A 23,569-nucleotide genomic window follows, 5' to 3' on the forward strand; every position below is an offset into this window, starting at 1 on the left:
CCGACACGCACGCGGAGCAGAGCGGAAACAGCGGCTTTATTGGTGCTGAGCGCGCGAGGGGGCGGGGCCAGACCGAGGGGCGGGGCCAGCCCCCGGCGGCCCCGCCCCCATCACCGCCGCTTGTACAGGCAGGGCCGCAGCCGCAGCCCCGGCGCGGGGCCCGCCCGGCACGGGCCCGTCTTGGCGAACTCCAGCACGTAGAAGTAGGAGCTGGAGAGGTCCTGGGGGCACGGGGACAGCCGGCTCCATCACCAGCCGCTGACGGGGACCCCATCCAACCCCGCGATCACCGGGGACTCCAGCACTCGCGGGTGCCAGCACCACCCACTGCCAGCACAGCACTGTGGCCCCAGCGAGCCCCATGTTCCCCCTGTGTGCTCCGGGCCCTCCTCCATCCCGCCCCACAGCCCCTGTGTGCCCCCAGTGCCCCAGATGCCACCCCAGACCCTGACCCCAATGCACCCCCCAACCTCCATAACCCCATCATCAATCCCCAAACCACAATCCCTCCAGGCCCTGGTACCCTTGACACTCTCCAGGCTCCACCACCACCACACCCAAGCCCTACACCACAGGCCCAGTGGGCCCCAGGTTCCCCCTACCAGACCCCAGCAGCCCTTTCCCTGCATACCCTGAGTGCCCCTGACCCCTGTTGTGCCCCTCTCCTCAATACCCCCACACTACACCCACTATGACTGCCAGGTCTCTCAAACCTCTGTCCAGACCCCCACCCCTGTGGGCACTGGGTTCCCCCCCAACACCCATGTGATTTCACCACCCCAGGGGCCTGCTCCCCCCCAGCACCAGGCTGGGCCCCAGCACACCTTCCCCACAGGCTCCTTCCTGGGGCTCCCCAGTTCCCAGTGCACCCTCAGTGCCCGACCTGGGCATACCCAGGGACATACCTTGGAGACTGTCCTGAAGCCCAGCTGTGCCATGGCCTTCAGGAAGGTGCGGATGTCCTCGAAGCGGCTGGCCACCTCGGCCACCATCAGGGTCCCACTGCAGTCACCCCAGTCCTGAGTGGGGTGCCCAGGCACCCCTGGGGCACGGCCAGTGCCCCTGTCTCCCCCCCCCACTGCCCCCCAATCCCTGCCTACCCCAACTTGAGCACACGGTTGGCCTCCCCCAGGATCTCCTGCAGGTTGGTGCCCATCAGCGCCAGGCAGAACACAGCCACGTCCACTGACTCATCTGCCAGCGGCACCTGCCAACCCGGGACAGCCCAGAGGAGAAGGAGGGTGGTGATGGGGCTGGACAGGCCCGCTGGGCTCCCCAGGCTTGTGGGTCCAGCTGAGCCCCGTCTCCAGCTGCCCGAGACAGACGCACGGGACCCTCGGGGTCACCGTCCCCTCCCCGCAGCCTGCCCGGCAGCACCCGGCCCCACTTCGGAGGTGTCCCGGTACCTCGGCCATGTCACAGACAGTGACACGCGGGCTCAGCGGCACCAGGTCGAAGCAGTGCACCCGGTTCCTGACGCTGGCGGCCAGCGTGCAGTCCCCGCACCCGAAATCCGCCACCACGAGCGACGCCGGCCTGGGGGGGCAGCGGGGTAAGGGCGGCCCGGCCTGACGTCCCGCCGGTGCGACCCCTGGTCCATCCCCGGTACAACCCCGGTCCCCGCTCACCGGCGGCGCAGGTAGCGCACGATGCGCTGCACGGGCCGCTCGGGCCAGCGCCGCACTTGGCGCTCGAAGCCGCGGTGGTACAGGTGGAAGGCGGCGGGATCCGCGCGGAAGAGCCGCGCCGCGTCCCGGCTGCTGCCGGTGTAGAGCTGCTGGTTCAGGTACCGGAACCGGGCGCCGAGCAGCCGCTCCTCCATCCGCGCGCGGAGCGCGGCCGAGCGGCCGGAGCGGGGCTCTGGGGGCGCCTCCGGGGGGCCCGGCGGCTCCGGGGGACCCGGCCCCGAGCCCCGTTCCCCGCCCGGCCCCGCCGCCGGCTCCTGCTGCCGCCGCCGCTGCTTCTTCTGCCGGTTCCGCCGCTGCCTCCGGCTCAGCTCCGCCGGCGGCTCAGCCAGGCCGTCTGCGGGCACCGAGAGAGCGGTCGGGGCGCGGCGGCGGCTCCCAGCTGCCCGCCGGGCCCCGGAGCCGCCCCGGTACCTGCGTCCGGGCGCTGCAAGTTTTCCCGGGGCTCGCCGAGCCCGGCCGGGCGCTCCCCCGCCGCACCCCGAGGCACGCCGGCCTTTCTCCGCCCCCGGGGCCGCTTCCGCGTCGCCTCGCCGACCAGGCCGGCCCCCGGCAGCCGTCGCTTCCCCGCCGCGAAGCCCTGAGGAGGGCGGGGCCCGGTCACTTCCCCGCGCCCGGGACCGGCGCGGCCCGCCGCCCCCACGCCACCCGCTTACCGGCCGTCCCGGGCCCTCGGGGGCGCCGCGGGGCACCGGCTCCGCCGCGTCGTTCCAGTCCTGCTCCGCGAACATGGCGCGGGGACTCCCGGTACCGGACACACGTGCGCCCGCCCGCCGGCACCGCGCCGACCGCGCCCCTACGCGGCCCGGAGGACCGGCGACCCCGGTGCGGGGGCGGGGCCGCGAACGCCCCGCCCCAGCCGGTTTAGCACGCCCCCGTACTGAAACCACGCCCCGTCCCGGTGACCACGCCCCGCCCGTGGCCCCGCCCCGGTGCCGTGTGGCGGAGCCGTGTCCGGTGCGGGTTCCGGCCGGCAGGGGGCGTCGTGCGGGCGGAGCCGCCGCAGCCGCCGCCCTGCGGAGCCCGGGACACGCACCGGTAACGGCGGCACCGCCGCCGCCCGCACCGCACCGCACCGGCGGGGCCGGGCCGCGGGATGGGCCGGGGGGCTGCGGGGAAGGGGGGGACACCGGGGAGAGGTTGAGGGGACCGCAAGGAGGGCAGAGCGGGGCCCCGGCAGCTGGTTTGGGGTCACCCGGGGGCGCGGGGGGGCACAGGGTCCCCACATCACGTCCCCCGCGGGGCGGTGGGGCCGGTCTCGGGGCTCGACAGGGCGGAGGTGGGCACCTGGCGATCCCGGCTGGGCTGGGGCGGGGGGTCCTGGCGGTCCCGCGGGACCGGGTGGGGGCTGGTGGGTGACAGGGGAGTGCAGCAGGGGACGCGGCGGGGTGTCCCCACGGCGGGGTGTCCCCACGGCGGGGTGTCCCCACGGCGGGGTGTCCCCGCGGCGGAGACAGTAGGGAGGGAAACCACAGGGCCGGGACCAGTGTGGGGCGTCCCGGGGTGCCCCCAGGTGGATGGGGGATAAATCCCGTCCGGGGCTGCGGGTGCTCCAGAGCCGGGAGAGGGCCGGTGCTGCCACGATGTGCCAGGGCCATTCTGGGGCCTGAGAGACCCCGGCGAGGGTCCAGGGTTCTGCGTCCCACCCCCCTGGAGCCGCCTGGGGCAGAGGGTGCAGGCAGGGCCCTGGGGGGTCGCTGCCAGGCGCTGGCAGCGGGCAGGGGTCCTGTCGTGGCTGGGTGGGCACCGGGCCCTGGAGGGCCCTGCAACAGCAGGTTTGAGCCCCCACAGGTGCACACTGGGCACATCGTGTGCAGTTTGTCCCTGTCCCCACACTATGAGACTCACTCCATGTCCCAGCTCGATGCCACAGAGCCCGGTCAGGGTGTCCCATGCTCACAGCCAGGGCCTCGGGGGGACAGCGGGAGCAGGAGGGAGCTCTGTGCCCGGATCCGAGCTGAGGTGTCCATGGATCCAAGGGGAGCGCATGGGGCTTTGGGGTCCTGGTTCCTGAGCATGGTGCTGTGCCAGACCCAGCCAGGGGGGTCAGGGTAATGGAGCTGCAGGAGCCTGTGCAGGGGATGCTGAGCTCCCCCAGCCCTGCTCCCCCCGGATCTATGGGATCCCGTGCAGGGGATGCTGAGCTCTCCCAGCCCTGCTCCCCCCGGATCTATGGGATCCCGTGCAGGAGATGCTGAGCTCCCCCAGCCCTGCTCCCCCCGGATCTATGGGATCCCGTGCAGGAGATGCTGAGCTCCCCCAGCCCTGCTCCCCCCGATCTATGGGATCCCGTGCAGGGGATGCTGAGCTGCCCCAGCGCTGCTCCCCCCGGAGCTGCGGGTAAAGGGCTGGCTGTGCCCGGCGATAAGCCTGGGGGTGCCAGGCTGGCTTCCTGCGGGTGGCCGCTGCCCCGCTGGAGTCACCCGGGAACTTCCCCTCGGGCCGCTGCTCCGGCTCCATCCCAGCCCTCGGCCTCCCACAGGGCTGCGGGGAGGGGCTGGGAGGGGACAAGGAGGGGGCCGGGAGGCTCCTGCCATTACTGCCCCAGGGGTGAGCAGGATCGGGGGCTCCACGTCCTTACCCCCCTTCCCTCCCACAGTCGCCATGGACGACATCTTCACGCAGTGCCGGGAGGGCAACGCGGTGGCCGTGCGGCTGTGGCTGGACAACACCGAGAACGACCTCAACCAGGGGTGAGCGGGGCCGGGCCGGGCGGGGGGGCTGTGCCGGGGGGTTTGCACTGGGCTCCGTGTCCCGGGCGGGCGGTGGGACGCGGCTCCTCCCCGCCGGAGGAAGTTACCGCATCGCTGAGGCACGAGGCCGAACATCCTCCGGCCGCTTCCTCGCGGCCACGGCCATGGCCAGGGCTCGGCTGGGCCGGGGGAGCCTCCCCGTCCTCGCGGTGGTCACTGTCTGGTGGCTGTGTCGCCGTGCTCTCTCCAGGGAGACCACGGCAGCTGTGTGGGCGCACGGCTGTGTCTGATGGGAGGGCCGGGACCACCGGGGCCGGGGGCTGTGTGGGGCGCTCCGTGTGCCCAGGTCTCTGCCCCACACAGCCCCTTCTGGTGGTCCCACTGGACTGTGGGGCCCACAGCCATTCAGGAGCCGTGTTTGGGCCGGGCACAGGGCTTGGAGCAGCCACTCATGGTGTGTGCAGCTGGCACAGCCCAACCCCGCACAGCCTGACCCCGGCCAGGCCATGGCTGCAGCATTCTGGATGAGCTCTGGACAAGGGGCCTCCCTTGGCTGTGCCTCCCCACCCCTCCTGGGGTTCCAGGCACATGGAGCTCTCCCAGTCCCACAAAGGGTGTCCAAGGGATAGGGGCATTCTGTGCCAGGTACCCCCTGGCTGTGGGGCTATGGTGGAGATGGATGTGCCAGGGAGCTGGAGGGAGCCTGGGCTGGAGGGGAGCTGGGGCTGTGGCAGCCCCCCTGCCAGTCCCTGATCTCCATTTAAGGCCCGGCTGCCGCCTCCTCCCTTACTTGGCCACGGAGCGGGGGGACAGGGAGGGGATCCAGCTGTGATTCAGCCCTGGAGTAGAAAGGATTTGGCTGGTGCCGCCGGGGCCCTGGTGGGGGTGGGCGGGAGTGGGATGGATGCTCAGCCTGGCCCCGTGGCCAGCGTTTGGTGGGCAATGCCCACTGTGCCCAGGCCGAGGGGCTGCAGCTGAGCAGGGCCCCCCCACTGCCCCACAGGGATGACCATGGGTTCAGCCCCCTGCACTGGGCCTGCCGTGAGGGCCGCTCCAACGTGGTGGACATGCTTATCATGCGGGGGGCTCGCATTAACGTCATGAACCGGGGGGACGACACCCCGCTCCACCTGGCTGCCAGCCACGGCCACCGCGACATCGTGCAGAAGGTACCTGTGCCCCGTGCCAGCACCTGCCCTTCCCCACCCCTGTGCGGCCCACCGCCCCACCCACACAGGGCTCAATCCCCACATCACCCGGCATGCCCACAGTGCCTCTGAGCCCCTCCTCCAACCCCCTCTGAATCCCTATGAGCCCCACACCAGCTCAGCCCCCTCCCCACAGCTCCCAGTGTACTGCTCCTGCCTCCCCCAGGACAAGGCGCAGGGAGGACAGGGACAGTGCTGGGCTCACAGGGACAGTGCTGGGCTCACAGGGACTGTCCCCTGTCTCCAGCTGATGCAGTTCAAGGCGGACATCAATGCGGTGAACGAGCATGGGAACACACCACTGCACTACGCTTGCTTCTGGGGACATGAGCAGGTGGCCGAGGTGAGCGGGAGCACCTGGATGGGCAGGAGGGAGAGGAGGGGAGGGGGGAGATCACAAACCACAGCCTTCGCTCTCTGCTCGCTCAGGACCTGGTGGGCAGCGGGGCCCTGGTCAGCATTGCTAATAAATACGGCGAGACCCCCACGGACAAGGCCAAGACACCACTGCGGGAGGTCCTGAAAGGTACGAGGGCCCTGTAGGGCCCCACACCTGTCCGGCCGTGACAGGCTCCAGGTGCCAGTGGGTGCCACCCTCCTCCTTCTCCCTCTGCAGAGCGCGCTGAGAAGCTGGGCCAGAGCCTCACCAAGATCCCCTACAAGGACACATTCTGGAAGGGCACGACCCGCACTCGGCCAAGTAAGGACTGGGGGCCCTTTGGCAGGGGGTCATGGTTCCCCCATGCCCTGCCAGCGCCGGACCCTGGGTCTGGCAGCTGTGGGCATCCATCCCCCTTCTCCTGCAGGGAATGGGACCCTGAACAAACTCGCTGGGATTGACTTCAAACAGCTGAGCCTAAGTCAGAAGCTCAATGAGAACCAGTCAGGAGAGGTGGGTCCCTCCTGCCCTCAGACAGGCCTGTGCAGATCCCCCGTGTCCTGGCCCTGCCAGGCACGGCCGCTCCAGGGTCCCACAGCTGGGTGCAGGGGGGGCTCCTGCCTGGCTCATTGTGGACCCTTGGTCCCATGCACTCCAGAGGCCCCCCCAGCCCCAGGCAGGAGCCTGGAGGGGGCTGGGAATCTCCTGCCCTTCTCACAGTGCCTGTGCCCCTGCTCCCCCTCCAGCTGTGGAAGGGTCGCTGGCAGGGCAATGACATCATCATCAAAATGCTGAAAATCCGGGACTGGACGACACGGAAGAGCCGGGACTTCAACGAGGAGTACCCTAAGCTGCGGTGAGTGCCCCACCTGCCCCGGACCAGCACTAGCACTTGCTTGGGGCCACCCACCCCAGTATCTGGCCAGGGCCATCACAGCTCTCAGGGTGTGGGGCAGGTGAGACCTACCCTGCTCCGCAGGGCCAGGAATGCTCCAGAGCGGTGCCCAAGGGCTGGTAGGCCCTGGGGGATGGCAGGGAACAGCTAAGGAGGTGCAGGCAGCTCCCCCCACCGCCCCATTCTCAGGCCTGTCACTTCTCTTGCAGGATCTTCTCCCACCCCAACGTGCTGCCGGTGCTGGGTGCCTGCCAGGCCCCCCCAGCCCCCCATCCCATTGTCATCAGCCACTGGATGCCCTATGGCTCCCTGTACAACGTCCTGCACGAGGGGACCAGTGAGTGCTGGGGGACAGCGCATTTGGGAGTAGTGGAGCCCCCTCCAGCTGCAGCCCTGGGGTAGGCTCACCCCCTGTCATGCTCTCCCCAGACTTCGTGGTGGACCAGATGCAGGCAGTGAAGTTTGCCTTTGACATCGCGCGGGGCATGGCCTTCCTGCACACGCTCGAGCCCCTCATCCCGCGGCACCACCTCAATAGCCGCAGTGTCATGGTGAGTGGGGGGCCCAGACCCCCTCCCAGAGCAGGGGGGCTCCCCGGAGGCTCCTGCCAACCACCCACTCTCCCCAGATCGACGAGGACATGACGGCGCGGATCAGCATGGCCGACGTCAAGTTCTCCTTCCAGTGCCCGGGGCGGATGTACGCCCCAGCCTGGGTGGCCCCTGAAGGTGAGCGCCCCATTCCCAGCCCCACAGCCTGGCCCCTCTCCGCCCCAGCCCCGCTCACCCCCTGCCACCCCCCAGCTCTGCAGAAGAAGCCAGAGGAGATCAACCGGCGCTCGGCTGACATGTGGAGCTTCGCCGTGCTGCTGTGGGAGCTGGTGACAAGGGAGGTGCCCTTTGCTGACCTGTCCAACATGGAGATTGGCATGAAGGTGAGGGGCTGGAGGGGAAGGGGGTGATTTAGGTCAGGTAGGGCAAAGATATTCTTCCCTGTGAAGATGGTGATGCCCTGGCACAGGTTGCCCAGAGAAGCTGTGGCTGCCTCATCCCTGGAAGTGTCCAAGGCCCGGCTGGAAGGGGCTTGGAGCAACCTGGGCTGGTGGAAGGTGTCCCTATCTGCGAGGGCAGGGCCCTGATCCTGACTCCAGCCCCTCTCCCTGCTTGCAGGTGGCACTCGAGGGGCTCCGTCCCACCATTCCTCCTGGCATCTCCCCCCACATCTGCAAGCTGATGAAGATCTGCATGAACGAGGACCCAGCCAAGCGCCCCAAGTTCGACATGATTGTGCCCATCCTGGAAAAGATGCAGGAGAAGTAGAGGGGAGGTGCCTCCCCTCCCAGTGCTGCCTTGCACCCCCCACCACCCCCAAGTGCCTTTAACCCCAGAGCCGGGGGGAGCAGGGGACACCCCTCACCCTGAGCCAGCCACGGACACACGGTACAGACGGCGCTGCCTCCGCTGCGGGACCCAGCCCCTAGGGCTGGGGGGGCAGGCCGGGGGGGTTGCCCGTGACGCCCAGCACTGCCCCTGCTTCGCGCTTCACCGGCCGCTTCCCTCCAGCCCCGGCACGGCCAGCGGCCCCCAAATAAACGTTTGGTATGGAACCTTCAGCTGCTGGGGTGCAGAGAGGGGCTGCCCTCGAGTCTGCGAAGCCCTGGGCACAAATTGGCACCCACAGCAAACCTCTGGTGCCCAGTGCAGGTGGGTGGGTTCAGGACCTTCTCAGGAGGTGCCTGGTGCAGGGGTGAGTGGGCTCAGGACCCCCTCGGCAGGTGCCCTGCACAGAGCCTGGCATGGAGTGGGGTGGTGGTGTGGGCTCAGGGCCCTCTCCCTGGCTCCATCTGCAGTGCTGCCAGTGCAGCCCCCAAGCATTCCCTGTAGGAAACAGTTTGGGAAGGAGAAGGGAAGAGTGCTGGGCAGTCCTGTTCCCCCCGCCCCACTCTGCTCCAGCCCCGGGAGGAGGGCTGAGCCCCCCGGGACTGGCAGAAGGGGGTGAGCCTGGCAGCCCCTCTTTGGGGAGCCAGGGCCAGCATTTGTGAGTGCAGGCACAGGAGCCGGGCTGCCTTCCCACAAAACCCTCCTGGGTGTTTAATGGCACCAACACAGCCCCTACAAACTGCCTGAGCCCCCCAGGCCCTACGTGAAGTAATGTGGCTTCTTCACATTGATGCCGTACTCGGCCAGCGCCGGCGTCAGGTCCTCCATGGTCAGGGTGTACTTCTTGTCCTGGGGGACACAGGGCACACAGTCATGGCAGGGACAGCCAGGGGGGTGGGACTCCCCTATGGCATGGGGATAGGGGTGTCCCACTCCCAGAGGAGCTGCCAGGGCTGTGCGACACCCCCCAGAGCAGGGATAGGGCTCCTGCTCCCACAGGAGCTGCTGGGCAGTGTTGGGATGTTCCCAGCTCCCCACATTCCATCACTCTGTGTCCTCAGCCACCCCCAGACCCTGAGCAATAAGGGCCACCGCCCTTGCGGGACCCCAGCCCCCTAATGTGACATTACAAGGGTCCCCAGTAACTCCCTCTCAGCCGCTCCCCAGGACTGGAGCTGCCAGGAGGCAGCTGCTCCCACACTCTGGGGGGGCACCAAAGCATGTCCCCGCCAGCCCCTCCCCACCCGCGGGGGACCCCCAAGAGCACGGCAGGGTTGGGGTTCCTGCTCCCCACATCCCAAGCTCAGCCCCAGCCCGAAGAGGGGGTTCACTGGTGCCTCCACCTTGCTCTTGCTGCGGGAGCTGCCCGAGGCCGTGCCCTTCATCTTGCAGTGCTGCAAGGCGTCGTTGGCGATGTCGGAGATGAACTTCTGCGCTGCCAGCGAGATCAGGCGGATGCTGCGGGGCAGGGACCGCGTCGGCGAGGGGCCGGGGGGTTAATCCTAACCGTGGGCCCCACTGCCGCCCCCCGCCCTGCTGCCACTTACATGCGGGGGTCCGAAGCCTCGAACCCCGCCCGGTTCAGGTAATACCCCGTCACGGCGTCCGGGATCTGGGGAGGGAAGAGCTGGGACAGCTCCACGGCCCCGTGGGAGCTGCCCCGTGTCCGTCCCCTCCCGGGGACACGCCTCGTGTCCCGTCCCGTCCCCCCGGAGCCGCCCCGTGCGCCGGTACCGTGGGCGTGTAGTCCTCCAGCTGCATCAGGAAGTCCACGAGCGGCGTGGTGGACACCACGGGCTTCACGTCGCCGTTGGCCGCGGGCGGGACGTACACGCCGTTGGACATGGCCCCGTCCGGGGGAGCGGCCACGGCCGCGGACACGGGCACTGCGGGACAGCGCGGTCAGCCCCGGCAACACCGCCCCACCGAGACTCCGGGCCCCGCGGACACCGGCCCCGGGCGACCAGCAGGCCCCGCGGCCCCGGCCGGCCTGCTTCGGGGCGCCCCGCGGGTTCCCCGCCGCTCCCCCCGACTCACCGGACCCCCTCCCGCCGGCCGCGCCGCCCTCGGCGCCGCGCGCCGCGCCTCCCCCCGCCGCCCCGGGCGCGGCGCTGCCCACGGCGGCCGGGCTGGGCTTGCTGCCCTCAGCGGGTGCGGGCGGGGCCGCCGCGGCGGCGGGCGCGGGGTCGGCATCAGCGCTGCCGCTCATGGCCCCGGCTCCGCTCCGCGCCTGCGCGCGCCCGCCCGCGCCATTGGCCGCGCCGCTCATCGCCCCGCCCCCCGCCATTGGCCGCACCGCTCATCGCCCCGCCCCCCGCCATTGGCCCCGCCGCTCATCGCCCCGCGCGCCCCCTGGCGGCACCGCCGGCACACACAGAGGCGGAAGGGCGGGGCCACGCGTTTATTGTCCCCGCCCCCGACAGTCCCCGCCCCCGATCTCCAGTGTCCCGCTGTCCCAGTGCCAGTGTCCCGCTGTCCCAGTCCCCGTGTCCCGCTGTCCCAGTCCCCGTGTCCCGATCCTGCTGTCCCAGTGTCCCAGGCCCGGTGTGCCGCTGTCCCAGTGCCGCTGTCCCGATCTTGGTGCTCCGCTGTTCCAGTCCCGCTGTCCCAGTCCCCGTGTCCCGATCCCGCTGTCCCAGTGTCCCAGTCTCCGTGTCCTGGCGTCCCGGTCAGGGCAGCAGCAGCGCCCGCAGCAGGCTTGGGAAGTTAGGGGTGCCCCAGCCGGTGACAGGGTCCCAGGCAGGGCCGGCGCAGAAGCCCTGGCCCTGCACAGTGCCGTCCAGGCAAGACAGGTGGCAGCCCTGGGTGACCTGCAGGGATCGGCCTCAGTGCGGGGGCACAGGGACTCCAGGAAATCCAGCATGGGGACCCCCACAACACTCCCCATGGCACAGGCCCCCCCTCCCTAGAGTCTCCTCAATGGACAGCACCCCCCAAACAACCACAGCCACACAAGGGGACCTGCCCCATGAAGCTCAAGGGAGGCCCAAAGGGACCCTCCCCAGACACCCCTCCCGAGGGAAGGTCATAGGGACTCTCCTGTGCCCCAGCAGGGCACTGCTGGCCATGCCCCAAGCACGGCTCTGGGAGAAAGAGGCCCAGGACAGACCCCCAGCCCCCAGGACAGTCCCTTGGGGCACCCATGGCACCCCGGCCCCCAGGATGGTGTGCCCAGCCCAGCCCCTCAGGATGCCCACGGCCCCCCAGCCTGTCCCTCTGCCCCACTCACATCGTAGAAGGCAGCACCGAGGCCCCGCTCCTGCAGCTGGTACAGCGCGGGGTTGAGGAAGCCGAGGGGCGCCAGCCCCCGCTGCAGCCGCCGGTCGTTGATCAGTGCCACCATGCCCGCCACCACCGGGGTGGACGCCTGCGGGGACACCATGCTCAGCCCGCAGCCCTCGGCCCGCAGGGCAGCGGGGGACGGGCCCTTACCGAGGTCCCCGACACCCAGGGCAGCGGGATGCGGTTTGTCACCACCCAGTAGTTGTCAGAGAGCGCGGCCAGGTCGGGGTACGCGCGGCCACTGCTGTTGTAGTACGAGCTGGGCGGCAGCTTCGAGGCTGAGTGCAGGAAACGCCCGACGGCAGCAGCCTGGGGACAGCACAGCCTGTCAGCACCCAACCACGGCCTTCATCCCCCACCACAACCATCATCCCCCACCATGGCCTTCATCCCCCACCACGGCCCACTGTCACTCACACTATGGCCTGTGGTTACCCTCAAGTCCATTATCCCCCACCAGGCCCCCCACAGCCCCAGGCAGCCCAGCAGGGCAGGTGACCCTCACCTGGTACCCAGGCATGGGGAAGATGTTGCTGAAGCCGCCCCCACTGATGTAATCCGTCACCTCCTCCGTCACCAGGAAGGGGTTCTTGAAGGATGTGCCGCCCACAGTGGTGACATAGGGGCTAGGGGGACAGGAGGGCACTGTGGGTGGGCACATGGCTGCCTGGGCCTCAGCAGCCCCCCACAGCTCCCTCACCACCACAGCCTTGCCCTGCAAACCCAATACCACCCCCAAGAGCTGCACAGGCCCCAGAACTGGGGTCTGCGAGTGTCCCCAGGCCCTGGTGGGGACTCTCAGGTGATCCCCGGGGGGCTCAGACCCCACAGGGACTGAGGCCAGCAGTGCCCCCACACCTGGCTCCCTCCCTCACCCACCTGGAGGCTGGGAAGCTGGGCCGGAACGTGTGGTTCCCACTGTGCACCCGCCGGCACCCGGCACCGTCGTCACCTGCCGACACACAGGTAGAGGGGACAGGTGACCGCGGCGCCCCAGCCGCCCCTCAGCCCGGGATCCCCGGAGGGACTCCTGCAGCCACACTCGCACCAAGGCCGTGCCGGGCCGGCCGCACCTGAGGCAAACAGGACGGTGAGGCCGCGCGCCGCCGCCTTCATGAACTCGGCGTTGACGCGCTCCATGTAGGCGAGGGACAGGCTGTCCTCGTCATCCCCGTAGCTCACCGAGTGCACCCACGGCACCGCTGACATGTTGCTGAGCAGCAGCAGCCAGGCCAGGAAGGGCTCCTGGCTCTCATGCCTTCCTGTGGGGACAGCGGGGCAGGGACACAGGGACACCAGGGGTGGGGGACAGCGCAGGGGGCCCTGTCTCAGCAGCACCACCAGCACTGGGGGCTGAAGCCCCCCAGCTCCTGCCTACGGGGCACAGAGTCAAAGCACGGCCAGCATGGAGCTCCGTGAGCTCATCCTGGGGCCAGTCATGGTGGATGGCACCAGGCTCCAGCTTGGCCCACGGGGATGGCAGGAGGGTTGCCCTGAACCCCAGGGCAAGGGGCTAACACACCCCTCTCTCCAAGCTTCTGCCACAGGGCTGCAGCCACCTAGGCAGCTCTGGATCCAGCAGGGCCTCAGCCCCTCCCGTGGCAGTGTGTCCCAGCGCAGTGACACACATGCCACCTCCACGCATTCCACCTGCTCCTGCCCGGGTCCCTCCCTGCCCCCCAGTCCTCTCCACTGGGAGGGGAGCAGAGGCCCAGCCACCCTCGCTCACTCTCAGTCACTCACTTCACTGTCCCCACGCTCTTCCCACAGCAGTAACTGTGTGGGGGCAACGGGAGGGACAGTGCCAGGCTGCTGTCACTGTCGGGAACAGGGACAGTGTCCCTGGGGCACTCGCCTCCTGCTCAGCCAGTTCTCAATCTGGGACAGGGACACTGCCCCCAGCACTGTGCCCTGTTTGTGTTTGTGCAGCCTGTTTGGCAATTTGTTTTCGCAAATTCCCCTCACTCTCCCTGCTCCACTGGGAGACTCATGGGCAAGAGCTCAGCTCCAGCCCCAGCAAGGCCAGAAAATGCCGTGGCTGTGCCCTCCTCCACAGGAGCAAAGTGGGACAGTTGCTCCACATGGTGCTGGTGAGGAAACCTCTGCTCTGGAATACTCTAGATGCTGAAGGTTCACACAGTTCAAAGCCACTACACAAATCAAGGGTGATTCCCCTACGAGCTGGGAATCCAGTGTCAGCTCCAACTTGGTGGGGGAGCTTGGAAGGCACCTGGGGCTGTACTGCAGCCAGGTGTGCCTGCACAGCCCTGCAAGCTCTTCCCTCATCCCTCAGGGTTCTCTCCTCACCCCTCTGGGTGTTCCCCCCACCCCTTGGGGCTCTCCTCTTGCCCCTCCAGGCATTCCCCTTCCCCTCCAGGTGTTCCCCCACCCCTCAGGGCTCCCCCCCGGTACCTGCATTGCTAAAGACCCAGGTGGAGACATTGGCACCCGTGCTCATGATGTACTCCACATCCAGGCTGGCCTCCAGCCCGGCTTTGCCATGGCCCTGGTGCCCCACCACCCGGTCCACTTGCGTGCGGTGGGCGAAGCTGCTGCCAAAGAGCTGCATGAACTCAGCCAGGTCGGCCTGGTGGAAGTACTGCTCCAGGAACTGCAAAATATGAAGGGGCAGACTGTTTTGTCTTGAAAAAATAAGGTAAGATTTTGATCCTGACTTCAAAAGTTGCCCAGCACAGGTCTGTGCTACACCAGGTACTCCCAGCAACCACCGAGGGACCTTCAGCTGTCTCATGACCCCCAGAGCAGCACCAATCCACGGGACTGCCCCAGCCCACAGACCTTCGATCTGGGCAGCTCTGTTACCTGTGCACAGGCCTGGCTGTTGTTGGGCAGGAGCCCCACGTCCCCCCCCGTCATGTTGTATCTCTGGCGCAGGACGGCCGGCGTCACACCCAGGTGGAACGACGCTCCCGCTGACCCCACGTCCTTCCTGGCCTCGGCTCTGCTGACCGTGCGCTCCACGGGGAACCGGTGCATCCCCCCCACTGCGGCACAGCCCAGTGGGACCGGAGGGACCGTCAGGGCACAGAGCCCCAGGAGGGCAGGACATGGCCCCTGGGCTCCCCCATCACCTTCCATGGCCCCTGGGCTCCCCCTTCAACCATCCCCGTGTCCACATGGGCTGGCCAGCAGCAGGGCTCGGGAAGCCCAGCTCTGCAGCCCCAGCCCTGAGGAGCCTCCTCACGTGGGCTCCAGTGGCCATCCCACACAGGGTGCTGTGGGGAGGCTGAGGGGGCTCCTGGGGGCTGGGACTGCACCACAGCCTCATCTCCCACAAGTGGAACATACCAAAGTCCAGGTGCTCCGCCAGCTCCGGGGGGACAGTGTAGGGCAGTGGGGACCGCACCAGGCTGCGCTGGCCATGCACATACCGGTGGAACTCGGCCCCAGGGAGCAGGAGCTCAGCCATGCTGCAACACAGGGACAGTCGCCACGGGATGGGACACGTCTGGTACACAGGCCCAGCCACCACGGGACCACCAGAGCAGGTCCAAGCCCTCGGGGCTCACCTTGCAGGCAGGTGACACTCCAGGAAGTCGAGGGTGGTGACAGTCCGGCAGTCCTCCACTCCATAGTCTTGCAGCCACTTCAGCACTGTCATCAGCGTGGCCGGGGATGGCTGCACCAAGTCCCGCACCTGCTCCAGGGACAGGTACTGCCCTGGGAGGCACAGAGGGCTCAGACCCCCACACAGGCCTGGGGGGCCCGGGGGGCTGGGGCACGCAGCCGTTACCGTATTGGGAGGACCGGGGGTCCGAGACGGCCTCGACGAGGCGGGCGAGGCGGGCGGTGCCGCGCTGCCGCAGGGCGAAGGTCAGCTGCACCGGCTGTCCGGGGTCCACGCGGCCGGCGTGGGTCCAACCGGGGGGCACGCTGTGGGGGGGCGGTGAGCAGGGGCGGCACCGGCGCCCCGTCCCATCCCAACCCACCCCACCGCCCCGAACCTACCGGAACGGCTGGTCCCGCTCCAGCGCCAGCCCCGCGGCGCAGCTCCAGGCGGCCGCGCACAGCACCAGCACAGCGGGCATTCCCCGACACCTGCAACGGGCTCGGGGGAGCGCGGGCACCGGCACGGCCCGGGAAACCGGGACGGACCGGGCACTGACCGACCCCCGAGAACCTGCCACCGGGGAGCCCCGCCTGAGCCCTCCGAGCCCCCCTGACCGGAGAGCCCGTCCGACCCCTGTAACCCTGGGGCTGGGCAGCCCCGGCTGAACCCCCGAGTCCCAACACCGGGGAGCCCGCTGAGCCCCCGGCCCCCATTCCTCCCTTCACCGGGGAGCCCCGTTTGACTGCTCAAGTCCCCGTCACCGCCAGCACCGAGCAGCCTCGCCTGATCTCCCTCGGCGCCCCTTCCTCCCATCCCCGGAGAGCCCCGTCCGAACCCCCCGTCCGGGGAGTCCCCGCGGCCCCGTTACCTCCGCGCCATCCCGGTCACGTGTGAGGCCGCGTGACTCCCGGCACGTGGGGAGACCAAAACAGCGCTCACGTGACTGCCCGGTCACGTGGGGAGGGGCCGGGAGCGCCGGGACGGGACCGGGATCCGGGTCCGGGACCCAGGCTCCAGCCCAAAGCTCGGGCCCAAAGCTCCGGGCCCGGCACCAGCCCACCCTCCCGGCCGCTCGCCAGCGCGCCCCGGGCACGGTCCCGACGGAGAGCCCCCCCTCGCCGGCGGCCTGGAGAGGGGGCCCGGCCCCTGTTCCCGTCCCTCTCCCGGGCGCCTCCCGGGGTGTGGCGAAGCCGTTCCCACAGCGGGACGGGGAATGCGGCTCGGAGTCCATGTCGGGGGTCAGGGCTCCTGTGCGGGCGGAGCCCGGCTGGGCAGCGGCAGTGGCCGGGCACGACCCGCGGCCCCCCCGCTGCCCTGCACCCCCGGGCACGGCCGGGGCTCCCGGGGCTCCGTCCGTCGGGCGGGCGGGGCTGGGGGCCGGGGGAGCACTGCTCGTGTTCCTGCTCGGCCGGGGCTGCGGGGGCCGCGGGGCGGCAGCCGGGTCACACATCGCATTCCGCCGCTCCCAGCCGGTCCCAGCTGTGTTCCTGTTTCTGCAGAGCCGAATCCAGGCCAGGAAGAGACGGGCAATGGGAACATCACCGGCCTGGCCCCGGCTGCTCCGCGGCAGGGCTGTCCGCGTTCCCGCTACCGCCGCCCCGGCCCCGGCCCAGCCGCAGGGAGGGACCGGCCGCCCTGGCGCTGCACCCCTCCGTGTCCAGCTGGTCCCAGCTTGGAGGTGGACTCTAAGTGGGATGGGATTTGCAAGAGATCATGTCCCGTGCCCGTCTGGCCGGCCGGGATTAGGGCGCCCAGACAGCTAATCACTCTAACGAGCATCTGCTGCCGGTCTGGAGCCCGGAGGGGCCAGGGAGCCCCGGTGTCCGGCGGAGCCTTGGCTGGAGCCCCGCGTACCCGGGCACGCTCGTGTGCTGTTCCCGCAGACGGGGCCAGGTGTGTCCCTGCTCTGGGCAGCAGGGTTTTCCCGAGGCCAGGAACGCCGGGCGAGGACAATGGCACCGAGAGCATCCTGCTGGTCCCGGCCTCGGTGTGCCCCCACAGGGAGCTGGAAGGGGTCGGGATGGGGGATAAAGGAGCAGAAGAGCCCCAGGAACACTGTCGGGGAGGGGGGCTCTCCCCGGCTCACACTCACCTTCACATTGCGAGGGGTCCCATCAGAGTATGGGGACGGCAGCTGCTCTCCTGGCCCTGTCAGAGCAGGGGGGACAGGAGCTGCCCCCCCGGACACTGTCGGGGGGGTTGGGACACGCTCTGGGGGGCGAGCCCTGCAGAGCAGGTTGGGGCTGTGCAGGACTTGCTATGGCATGTTGGGAACTGAGAGCTGAGGACCAAGAGGGAGCAGGGTGGTTTGGGGAGCAAAAAAAAATGGGAAAGCAGGGAAGGCAGGATGGAAGCAACTGGTCACATGTAGGTATTTGGTGGTCAGTGTGTGGGTATGGCCACGTCCCGCGCCCGACGGCTGCATGGCCGCTTCCAGTTCTCAGACTGTAGGACTGTTTCCCAGGGTCGGGGGGACTGTTGGAGGCTGAGATGTGGAGCCAGATCATAGGGTCTGGAGATCAGTGGAGAACCACTCATGTGTGTCTGTCACCCAACAGGGGTGAGCAGAGCTGAAGCTACTGGGCAGACTGGTGGGATCCCTAGGATCCCCGGTCTGTGTCTGTGTGCTGGTGTCTGTGATGGGGCCGTGGCCTCAGGGGCTCACATGTCCAGGTGTCTGCAGTGGGAATCCTGGGAACGTGGTGCACCCATTTGGGCAGATGGCGTGTCTGAGCCCAGCTGCTGCAGCTCTGGGTCCCCGTACAGCCCTGCCCACAGCCCTCACCTGAGCAAAGGCAGCGGGATGGGCTGGGCCTGCCCATGGCATGTGGGACCAGCTGTGTGCACACGTGGAGTCACGTCTCGCACAGCTGTGTCTGTGTGTGCCCACAGGGACACACAATCAGCCTCGCTGCTGGACAACCCCGGGCCGCAGCCTGGCCGGCCTGATGGGGAAGAGACTTTGCAGGATACAGCCATGGACATGGGTGCTGGAGCCTGGCCAGGCCCGTGGCCCGTGGCCCGTTGCCAGCAGCTGAGCCATGTGGTGACCCCTCTGTGGCACAGGTCTGTCCTCCCCTGCCAGTCCCGCAAGGACGCAGTGCCAGCTCGGCACGAGTAGCACGGATGGGGCCATGTCCATACAAACACGTGTGTGGTTTATTAAGGCATTTTTTGAGAAGTTGGCACTTGGGTCCAGGCTGCGCCGGACGGCCCCTGCGCGGCCGCGGGCAGCGCCGGTACATGCAGCTCCGCGAGACACGATACAAAAGGTACAAACGAGTAAAAACAGGAATCGTAGTACAATGTGTAAAAATAAATAACTGGGGGCTCGGTGACCCCAGCCCAAAGTGGGGTGCGTGTGTCTGACCCTTCCGTGTGGTGTGCAGGGTGACCTGTCTGTGTCCCTGTCCCAGATGTGCAGTGGGAGCTGGGCTGTGTGGGCAGCCTGGGCAGAGCAGGGCTGGGGGGCACAGGGCATCCCCAGAGTGCCCCTGCAGGGGCTGAGAAGCACAGGACACCCCCAGAGTGCTCTCACAGGGCCCAGGGAGCACAACTTGTTCCCACAGTGCTTGGGAGCAGGACAAAGAGATGTGCCCACCAAAGATGGGGGTGCCCACCCCAAGAGCCTCTGTGGGCTGTCCCTGCACCAAAGCAGAAGTGTCCCCCCCTCCCAGAGCCCCTCAGGTCCCTGTGGATCCCAGGCAGGGTGGACATGACCCTGTGCCCCATTAGTGCCCCCGTCACTGCTACAGATCCCTGTCCCTTGTCACTGCGACCCACTGTACATTGGGACTGGGGTGCAACACTGGGGGACCTCCACGGTGTAGGGACCCCCACAGCACAAGGGGGATGGGGGGCTGATGATGGCAGATGGGGCTGCAGCCACAGATGGTTCTTTGTGGGAAATAAGGGGAACAGGCAACATCTTTGGGGCTGGGGCTGCAGCCACTGCATGCAGGTGTTGGGTCTGGGGAAAGTGTGATGGGAGGAAGCTTCCCCCAGACCCTGCTCAGATGCGGGGTGTCCTCCCTGCCCCCCAAACATGCTCATGCCCAGACTGGCTGTGAATTGAGGGCTGCCACAGGGCTCTCCGTGCCCTGATTCGGCCCTCACTCTGCACCCACAGCTGTGTGGGGGTCACAACCTCGGGGGGCAGTGAGGCCACAGTGGCAGAACCCCTGGCTGCACTGCCAGGGCTCCCAACTCGTGGCTGTTCCCTGTGAGCAGCTGTGGGCTCGGAGTAAGCTCCAGTGAGGGCTGAGCCTGGTGTGAGTGTGACATCGGCTCCATGGCCGGCTGTGCGAGGTGCTGGGAGGGGATGGGGACCGGCCCCATCACAGAGGGCTCTGTCCCGTGCTCACAACATGCATGCCAGGGGTGCAGAGCAGTCCTGCACAGGGGGCTGGGGCCAGTGGAGGTGGCGCCCGTGACCCAGACTGTCCCAGAGAGCAGTCACGCAACAGGGCCCCCGGGGAATCCAGCTGCCCAGTGTCCCCACCGTGGCTGTAAGAGAACGCGCTGGCTGCCACCACACCAGCTTCAGGCCATGTGGCTTTTTGGGGTACCCCCTCTCACCTGCATCCCTGCAGCTGCAGGCTGCCCACCAGGCCTCAGGTGGATGGGGGTCACAGCAGCCATCACTGCTGCTCCTGGGGCTGGGCTGTCCCCACCACGTCTCACACAGCTCTGCCAGCCCCATTGCACTTCCCATGCTTGGACACTCTTCCTGCCTGGGATCCCCGCCCAGAGAGGCACCTGGCCCGGGGAATAGGGCTCCCACACTGAGCAGGGCACCCGCCTCCCTCCCTGGAACCCCAGGAACAGCTCCCTGCAGCTCTGGGCAGGAGATCCCCTGGAAGCGTCACCTGCACTGTGGGTGGTGGAAGGGCTGGAGAGACCTCAAAGGCTTCCCTGTCCCCACCCAGCCATGGACAGACAGCAGGACACTGGCACTGCCTTCTCCATCTGCCATATCCAGATGTGGGGTGGGTGTCCCCTCCCGGTCAGGGGGCAGGTTCAGCCCCCTGTCCCTGCAGACAGCACAGACAGATGGGCAGGCAGCATCCCTGCCCTGGGGCATTGCCCCCAGCTGTGGTGCATCGTCCCCCTACCCTGGGAGATCATCCCCAGCTGTGGGGCATCGTCCCTCTGCCCTCGGACATCACCACCAGTGCTAGGGCACCATCCCCCTGCTCTGGGAGCAACTAGGGAAGGGGCAGCAGGGATAGGGCAGGGTCATCCTGCATCCGGGCTGCTGCGTGGCCCTGGGGCTGGGGAGGGCAGGGTCTGGGTCTGCAGTCCCTGGCCCAGCAGCCCTCTGCTCCCAGCCACTCCCAGAGCACTGAGTACCGTGACGCACCATCCTGCCCGGCGCCGATCCAAGACACTGTGAGCAGCACATGGACCATCGCCCCAGGGTGCCAGCACTGGGGTCAGCAGTCCATAGGGCACCAGCCAGTGTGGGGTCTGCCAGACCACAGGGACAGGGGCCACAGCCCCAAAGGACACAGGCACCCACAGCCCCTGGGGCCCAGGCCAGGTATAGTGCTGCGAGCAGGAGGAGCACCCGTATGAGCAGCCCTGGGCTGGGCCCCGCTCCAGCCCCACGGCTCCGGGCTGGGGCGGAGGAGTCCAGGGGCCCAGCTCTAAATCCTGAGCTCGGCCTCCTCGGGGGGCTCCAGCGAGTGCTCAGCACTGATGGTGGAGGCCGACGGCCCCTGCGAGATGCCGAAGGGCGAGACCACGGGGGAGCGGGCGGCCAGCGGGGACAGTGACGGAGAGAAGCTGGGCGACATGGCCGAGGACGAGATGGAGCCCTCGTGGCTGATGGGCGAGCGGCGCAGGGAGGACAGGTGTGGGAAGGTCCTGCCCGGTGGCGGCTTGGGGGGCACGGACTTGGCGCCTGGGTGGGCCACCGAGGTGATGAGGGGTGGGGGGTCGATGCGGGGCTTGGGCTCTGCCTTGGGCTTGGCCTGGAAGGGCTTGCGCAGGGAGCTCTCATCCTTGAGGCGGGCGATCTCTGTGAAGACGCTGGCCAGCGGCTGGAACTGGGGGCACCAGTTCAGCAAGTAATCCCAGTTGTAGCTGCCACGGAGCTCCTCATCACTGGCCACGATGGCGGTGAGCGAGCCGTCCACGGAGGGCTTGCCATCCTCCGGGAAGGCGTAGTCCTGGGGCTGTGAGGAGACACTGAGGCCACAGCGGACACCCAGGAAGGCGCTGCCCCCCCCATCCTCACGATACAGCTGTAAGGGTGGCCCTGGCAGCAGCAGCCCAGAGCCCTTCTTGCTCTTGAACCACTGGGCGCTCTCCAGCGCAGCCGGCTCGCAGGAGATGTCGGAGAGCTGGTCGGCATCCTGCTGGATGCCGGAGTCAGGGCCGCGGGCAGCGATGTGCTCCTGCATAGAGGCCGTGATGCTGGCCACGCGCGGGTACTCGTTGATCATCCGGATCTCGTCATCCTCGGCGGCTTCAGCAGAGCCGCGGCCACTGGAGTGTGAGGGGTCCAGCGAGCCACCCCGTGTATAGGACCCTGCCGGCTCGGCCCCGTACCCCGGCAGTGCCTGGTGGTAGATATGCTCAGCCCCGGGCAGCGCTGGCTCCTCACGGCCCAGTTTCTGCAGGGACCCGCTCTGCGTGCGAGCCAGAACTCCGTCCCCCTCCGCCTTCTTGCGGCCCTGGCGCTGCCGGGAGCGCACCAGCGCCAGCACAATAGCCACGGCGGCCAGCACCACCACAACACCCAGCGAGGCGGCCACGGCCACCAGCAGCAGGTTGAGGTCAGGTGCCAGGCCAAAGGAGGTGTGCGTGACATCGATGGTGACTTGTGTGGAGGCCACACGGGAGGCGGGCAGGGGGCTGCGTGCCTGCACCTCCAGGCTCATCTCCCGTGGCTCCCTCTTGGCGCGCCCTGCCCCAGCCTGGGGCTGGCTGTCCACGCGCAGGTAGATGGTGCCCGTGGTCTGGTTGATGGCGAAGTATGGCGAGGGCTTTGCCAGGGCATACAGGACAACGCCGTCAGCCCCCTCATCCTCATCCGTGGCCAGCACACGCCCAATGCTCTGCCCTTTGCGCGCGCCCTCAGGCACCTCAAAGTTGAAAGAGGGGCTCAGGAAAATGGGATCATACTCATCTTCCCCCGTCACCAGCACCCGCACGGTCACCGTGGCCGAGGCATTGCCAGCATCAGTGGCTCGAACCAGGAGCTGGAAGGCTTTGGCTCGCTCATAGTCAAAGGTGAGGCGGGAGCGCAGCTCCCCAGAGCTCCTGTTGACGGCAAAGGCGTCCCGGCCATCCCCCGTGGCAGGGTCCCCCACCGCCTGCTCCAGCACTGTGTACCGCAGCTCCCCGAAGGCGCCGGTGTCGGCGTCGACAGCGCGCAGCGTGGTGACCAGCGTGCCGGGTGGCAGGTTCTCCCGGATGCTGGCGCTCAGCACCTCTACCGGGAAGTATGGCTTGTTGTCATTGATGTCCTTCACCTCGATGGCCACGGGGACCAGTGCGAAGTGCCCACCCGGTGTGTCCGTGGCCCGCACCACCAGTGTGTGCATGGGCTGGGCCTCCCGGTCCAGCGGCCGCACCAGGCTCAGGGCCCCTGTGGTCTCATGCAGCTGGAACAGCCCGTGCTGGTTGCCTGAGCTGATGGTGTAGTGTACGTGGCCCCGCGGCCCCGAGTCGGCATCGTGGGCCGCCACACGCAGCAGCTCGGTGCCGGGCGGCGCGGCCTCGCTGACGGCCGCACGGTACTCGGCCCGGGCAAACACGGGGGGGTTGTCATTGACGTCCCGCACGGCGATGAGCACGGGCACAGTGGCGCTGCGCTGTGGCAGGCCCCGGTCTGAGGCCGCCACAGTCAGGTTGTACACCGGGGTGGTCTCGAAGTCCAGGGGCTCCACAAGCACCAGGGCTCCTTGTGTACGGAGCTGCCCCTCGGCCCAGGCCACCCGGCTCTCCACCTGGAAGGCATTGCCACCGTTCCCGCTGACGATGGTATAGTCAAAGCCAGCGTTCTCCCGGGAGAGGTCGGCATCACCCGCCTCCAGCGTCAGCACGGTGGTGCCCGGGCGCAGGTCCTCGGGGACGCTGGTGTTGTAATGTGGCTCCTGGAAGCGGGGGCTGTGGTCATTCACATCCAGCACCTGGAGCTGCACTGTGGCCCAGGATGAGAGGCTGGGAGAGCCATGGTCATGGGCCTCCACCACCAGATCCAGGGTGGGCTGGCTGGCATCGAACTCCATCTGCCGGGTGGTGAAGAGAGTCCCTGTGGGGCACAAAGCCAGGGTCAGCACAGGGTCAGCAGGAGTCAGGACTGATGTTGGGGTATTGGCTGGAGGAGCAGGTGTTGGGACACTTGTTGGGACACTGCAGCAGGAGCGTTTGATGGCCATCCAGCTGAGTCTGCCTCACCAGACACCCCAGAAAGTGACCTGGTGAGGGGCTGAGCAGGGCCAGCATGGGGGTGCCCCCCTCCACAG

The 23,569-nt window shown here is 68.3% G+C and overlaps 5 protein-coding genes across 7 annotated transcripts in view; 1 reads left to right on the forward strand and 4 right to left on the reverse strand.

The window, feature by feature from the left end:
* Window positions 1-17: 17 nt before the first annotated feature.
* On the reverse strand, window positions 18-2,604 carry RRP8 (ribosomal RNA processing 8). The gene is made up of 7 exons (XM_064647262.1): window positions 2,342-2,604; window positions 2,100-2,265; window positions 1,629-2,022; window positions 1,407-1,536; window positions 1,101-1,207; window positions 906-1,002; window positions 18-221 (listed from the first exon to the last, which is right to left on the reverse strand). Exons 1-7 carry the CDS (start codon window positions 2,414-2,416, stop codon window positions 111-113), a joined length of 1,080 nt encoding a protein of 359 aa, XP_064503332.1. The 5' UTR covers window positions 2,417-2,604; the 3' UTR covers window positions 18-110.
* A 1,685-nt stretch (window positions 2,605-4,289) lies between these two features.
* Window positions 4,290-8,472, forward strand: ILK (integrin linked kinase). Of its 2 annotated transcripts, XM_064647254.1 has the most exons (12): window positions 4,290-4,378; window positions 5,382-5,547; window positions 5,834-5,929; window positions 6,016-6,112; window positions 6,203-6,286; window positions 6,393-6,478; window positions 6,712-6,821; window positions 7,070-7,197; window positions 7,290-7,411; window positions 7,489-7,588; window positions 7,664-7,794; window positions 8,030-8,472. In XM_064647254.1, the coding sequence occupies exons 1-12, from the start codon at window positions 4,290-4,292 to the stop codon at window positions 8,177-8,179; spliced, it is 1,359 nt and encodes a 452-aa protein (XP_064503324.1). In that variant the 3' UTR covers window positions 8,180-8,472. The 2 variants fall into 2 exon arrangements, with proteins under 2 accessions (XP_064503324.1, XP_064503326.1); XM_064647256.1 differs by lacking the exons at window positions 6,016-6,112; window positions 6,393-6,478.
* Window positions 8,473-8,922: 450 nt separating this feature from the next.
* On the reverse strand, window positions 8,923-10,539 carry TAF10 (TATA-box binding protein associated factor 10). The gene is made up of 5 exons (XM_064647263.1): window positions 10,277-10,539; window positions 9,974-10,125; window positions 9,787-9,851; window positions 9,583-9,697; window positions 8,923-9,088 (listed from the first exon to the last, which is right to left on the reverse strand). Exons 1-5 carry the CDS (start codon window positions 10,524-10,526, stop codon window positions 8,999-9,001), a joined length of 672 nt encoding a protein of 223 aa, XP_064503333.1. The 5' UTR covers window positions 10,527-10,539; the 3' UTR covers window positions 8,923-8,998.
* Window positions 10,540-10,690: 151 nt separating this feature from the next.
* On the reverse strand, window positions 10,691-16,031 carry TPP1 (tripeptidyl peptidase 1). Its single transcript, XM_064647253.1, has 13 exons — window positions 15,961-16,031; window positions 15,491-15,580; window positions 15,276-15,415; window positions 15,052-15,202; window positions 14,831-14,952; window positions 14,345-14,526; window positions 13,934-14,132; window positions 12,595-12,783; window positions 12,401-12,473; window positions 12,027-12,147; window positions 11,672-11,830; window positions 11,469-11,606; window positions 10,691-11,049 (listed from the first exon to the last, which is right to left on the reverse strand). Exons 1-13 carry the CDS (start codon window positions 15,969-15,971, stop codon window positions 10,909-10,911), a joined length of 1,716 nt encoding a protein of 571 aa, XP_064503323.1. The 5' UTR covers window positions 15,972-16,031; the 3' UTR covers window positions 10,691-10,908.
* A 2,198-nt stretch (window positions 16,032-18,229) lies between these two features.
* DCHS1 (dachsous cadherin-related 1) overlaps window positions 18,230-23,569 on the reverse strand; it is a 45,345-nt gene continuing 40,005 nt past the window's right edge. For both annotated transcript variants that reach the window (XM_064647245.1, XM_064647247.1), the window contains one exon: window positions 18,230-23,355. In XM_064647245.1, the coding sequence (XP_064503315.1) occupies window positions 20,741-23,355 (2,615 nt within the window). In that variant the 3' untranslated portion in view covers window positions 18,230-20,740. The remainder of the gene's footprint in view (window positions 23,356-23,569) is intronic.

The sequence above is a fragment of the Pseudopipra pipra genome, chromosome 2 (assembly GCF_036250125.1).
Source record: "Pseudopipra pipra isolate bDixPip1 chromosome 2, bDixPip1.hap1, whole genome shotgun sequence".
NCBI lineage: Eukaryota > Metazoa > Chordata > Aves > Passeriformes > Pipridae > Pseudopipra > Pseudopipra pipra.

Coding starts and splice junctions, on each gene's coding strand:
- RRP8 (XM_064647262.1), bottom strand. CDS start 2,416: ATGTTCGCGGAGCAGGACTGGAACGACGCGGCGGAGCCGGTGCCCCGC. Junction 1,003..1,100: donor AACCGTGTGCTCAAGTTGGG/GTAGGCAGGGAT, acceptor GGGTGACTGCAG/TGGGACCCTGATGGTGGCCG. Junction 222..905: donor GCTTCAGGACAGTCTCCAAG/GTATGTCCCTGG, acceptor CCGTGCCCCCAG/GACCTCTCCAGCTCCTACTT.
- TPP1 (XM_064647253.1), bottom strand. Junction 11,831..12,026: donor TCCCCATGCCTGGGTACCAG/GTGAGGGTCACC, acceptor TGCTGTCCCCAG/GCTGCTGCCGTCGGGCGTTT. Junction 11,050..11,468: donor TCGGTGCTGCCTTCTACGAT/GTGAGTGGGGCA, acceptor CGATCCCTGCAG/GTCACCCAGGGCTGCCACCT.
- ILK (XM_064647254.1), top strand. CDS start 4,290: ATGGACGACATCTTCACGCAGTGCCGGGAGGGCAACGCGGTGGCCGTG. Junction 5,548..5,833: donor ACCGCGACATCGTGCAGAAG/GTACCTGTGCCC, acceptor CCCTGTCTCCAG/CTGATGCAGTTCAAGGCGGA. Junction 7,412..7,488: donor TCAATAGCCGCAGTGTCATG/GTGAGTGGGGGG, acceptor CACTCTCCCCAG/ATCGACGAGGACATGACGGC.
- TAF10 (XM_064647263.1), bottom strand. CDS start 10,526: ATGGCGGGGGGCGGGGCGATGAGCGGCGCGGCCAATGGCGCGGGCGGG. Junction 10,126..10,276: donor GGCCGGCGGGAGGGGGTCCG/GTGAGTCGGGGG, acceptor GCTGTCCCGCAG/TGCCCGTGTCCGCGGCCGTG. Junction 9,698..9,786: donor GAGGCTTCGGACCCCCGCAT/GTAAGTGGCAGC, acceptor CCTGCCCCGCAG/CATCCGCCTGATCTCGCTGG.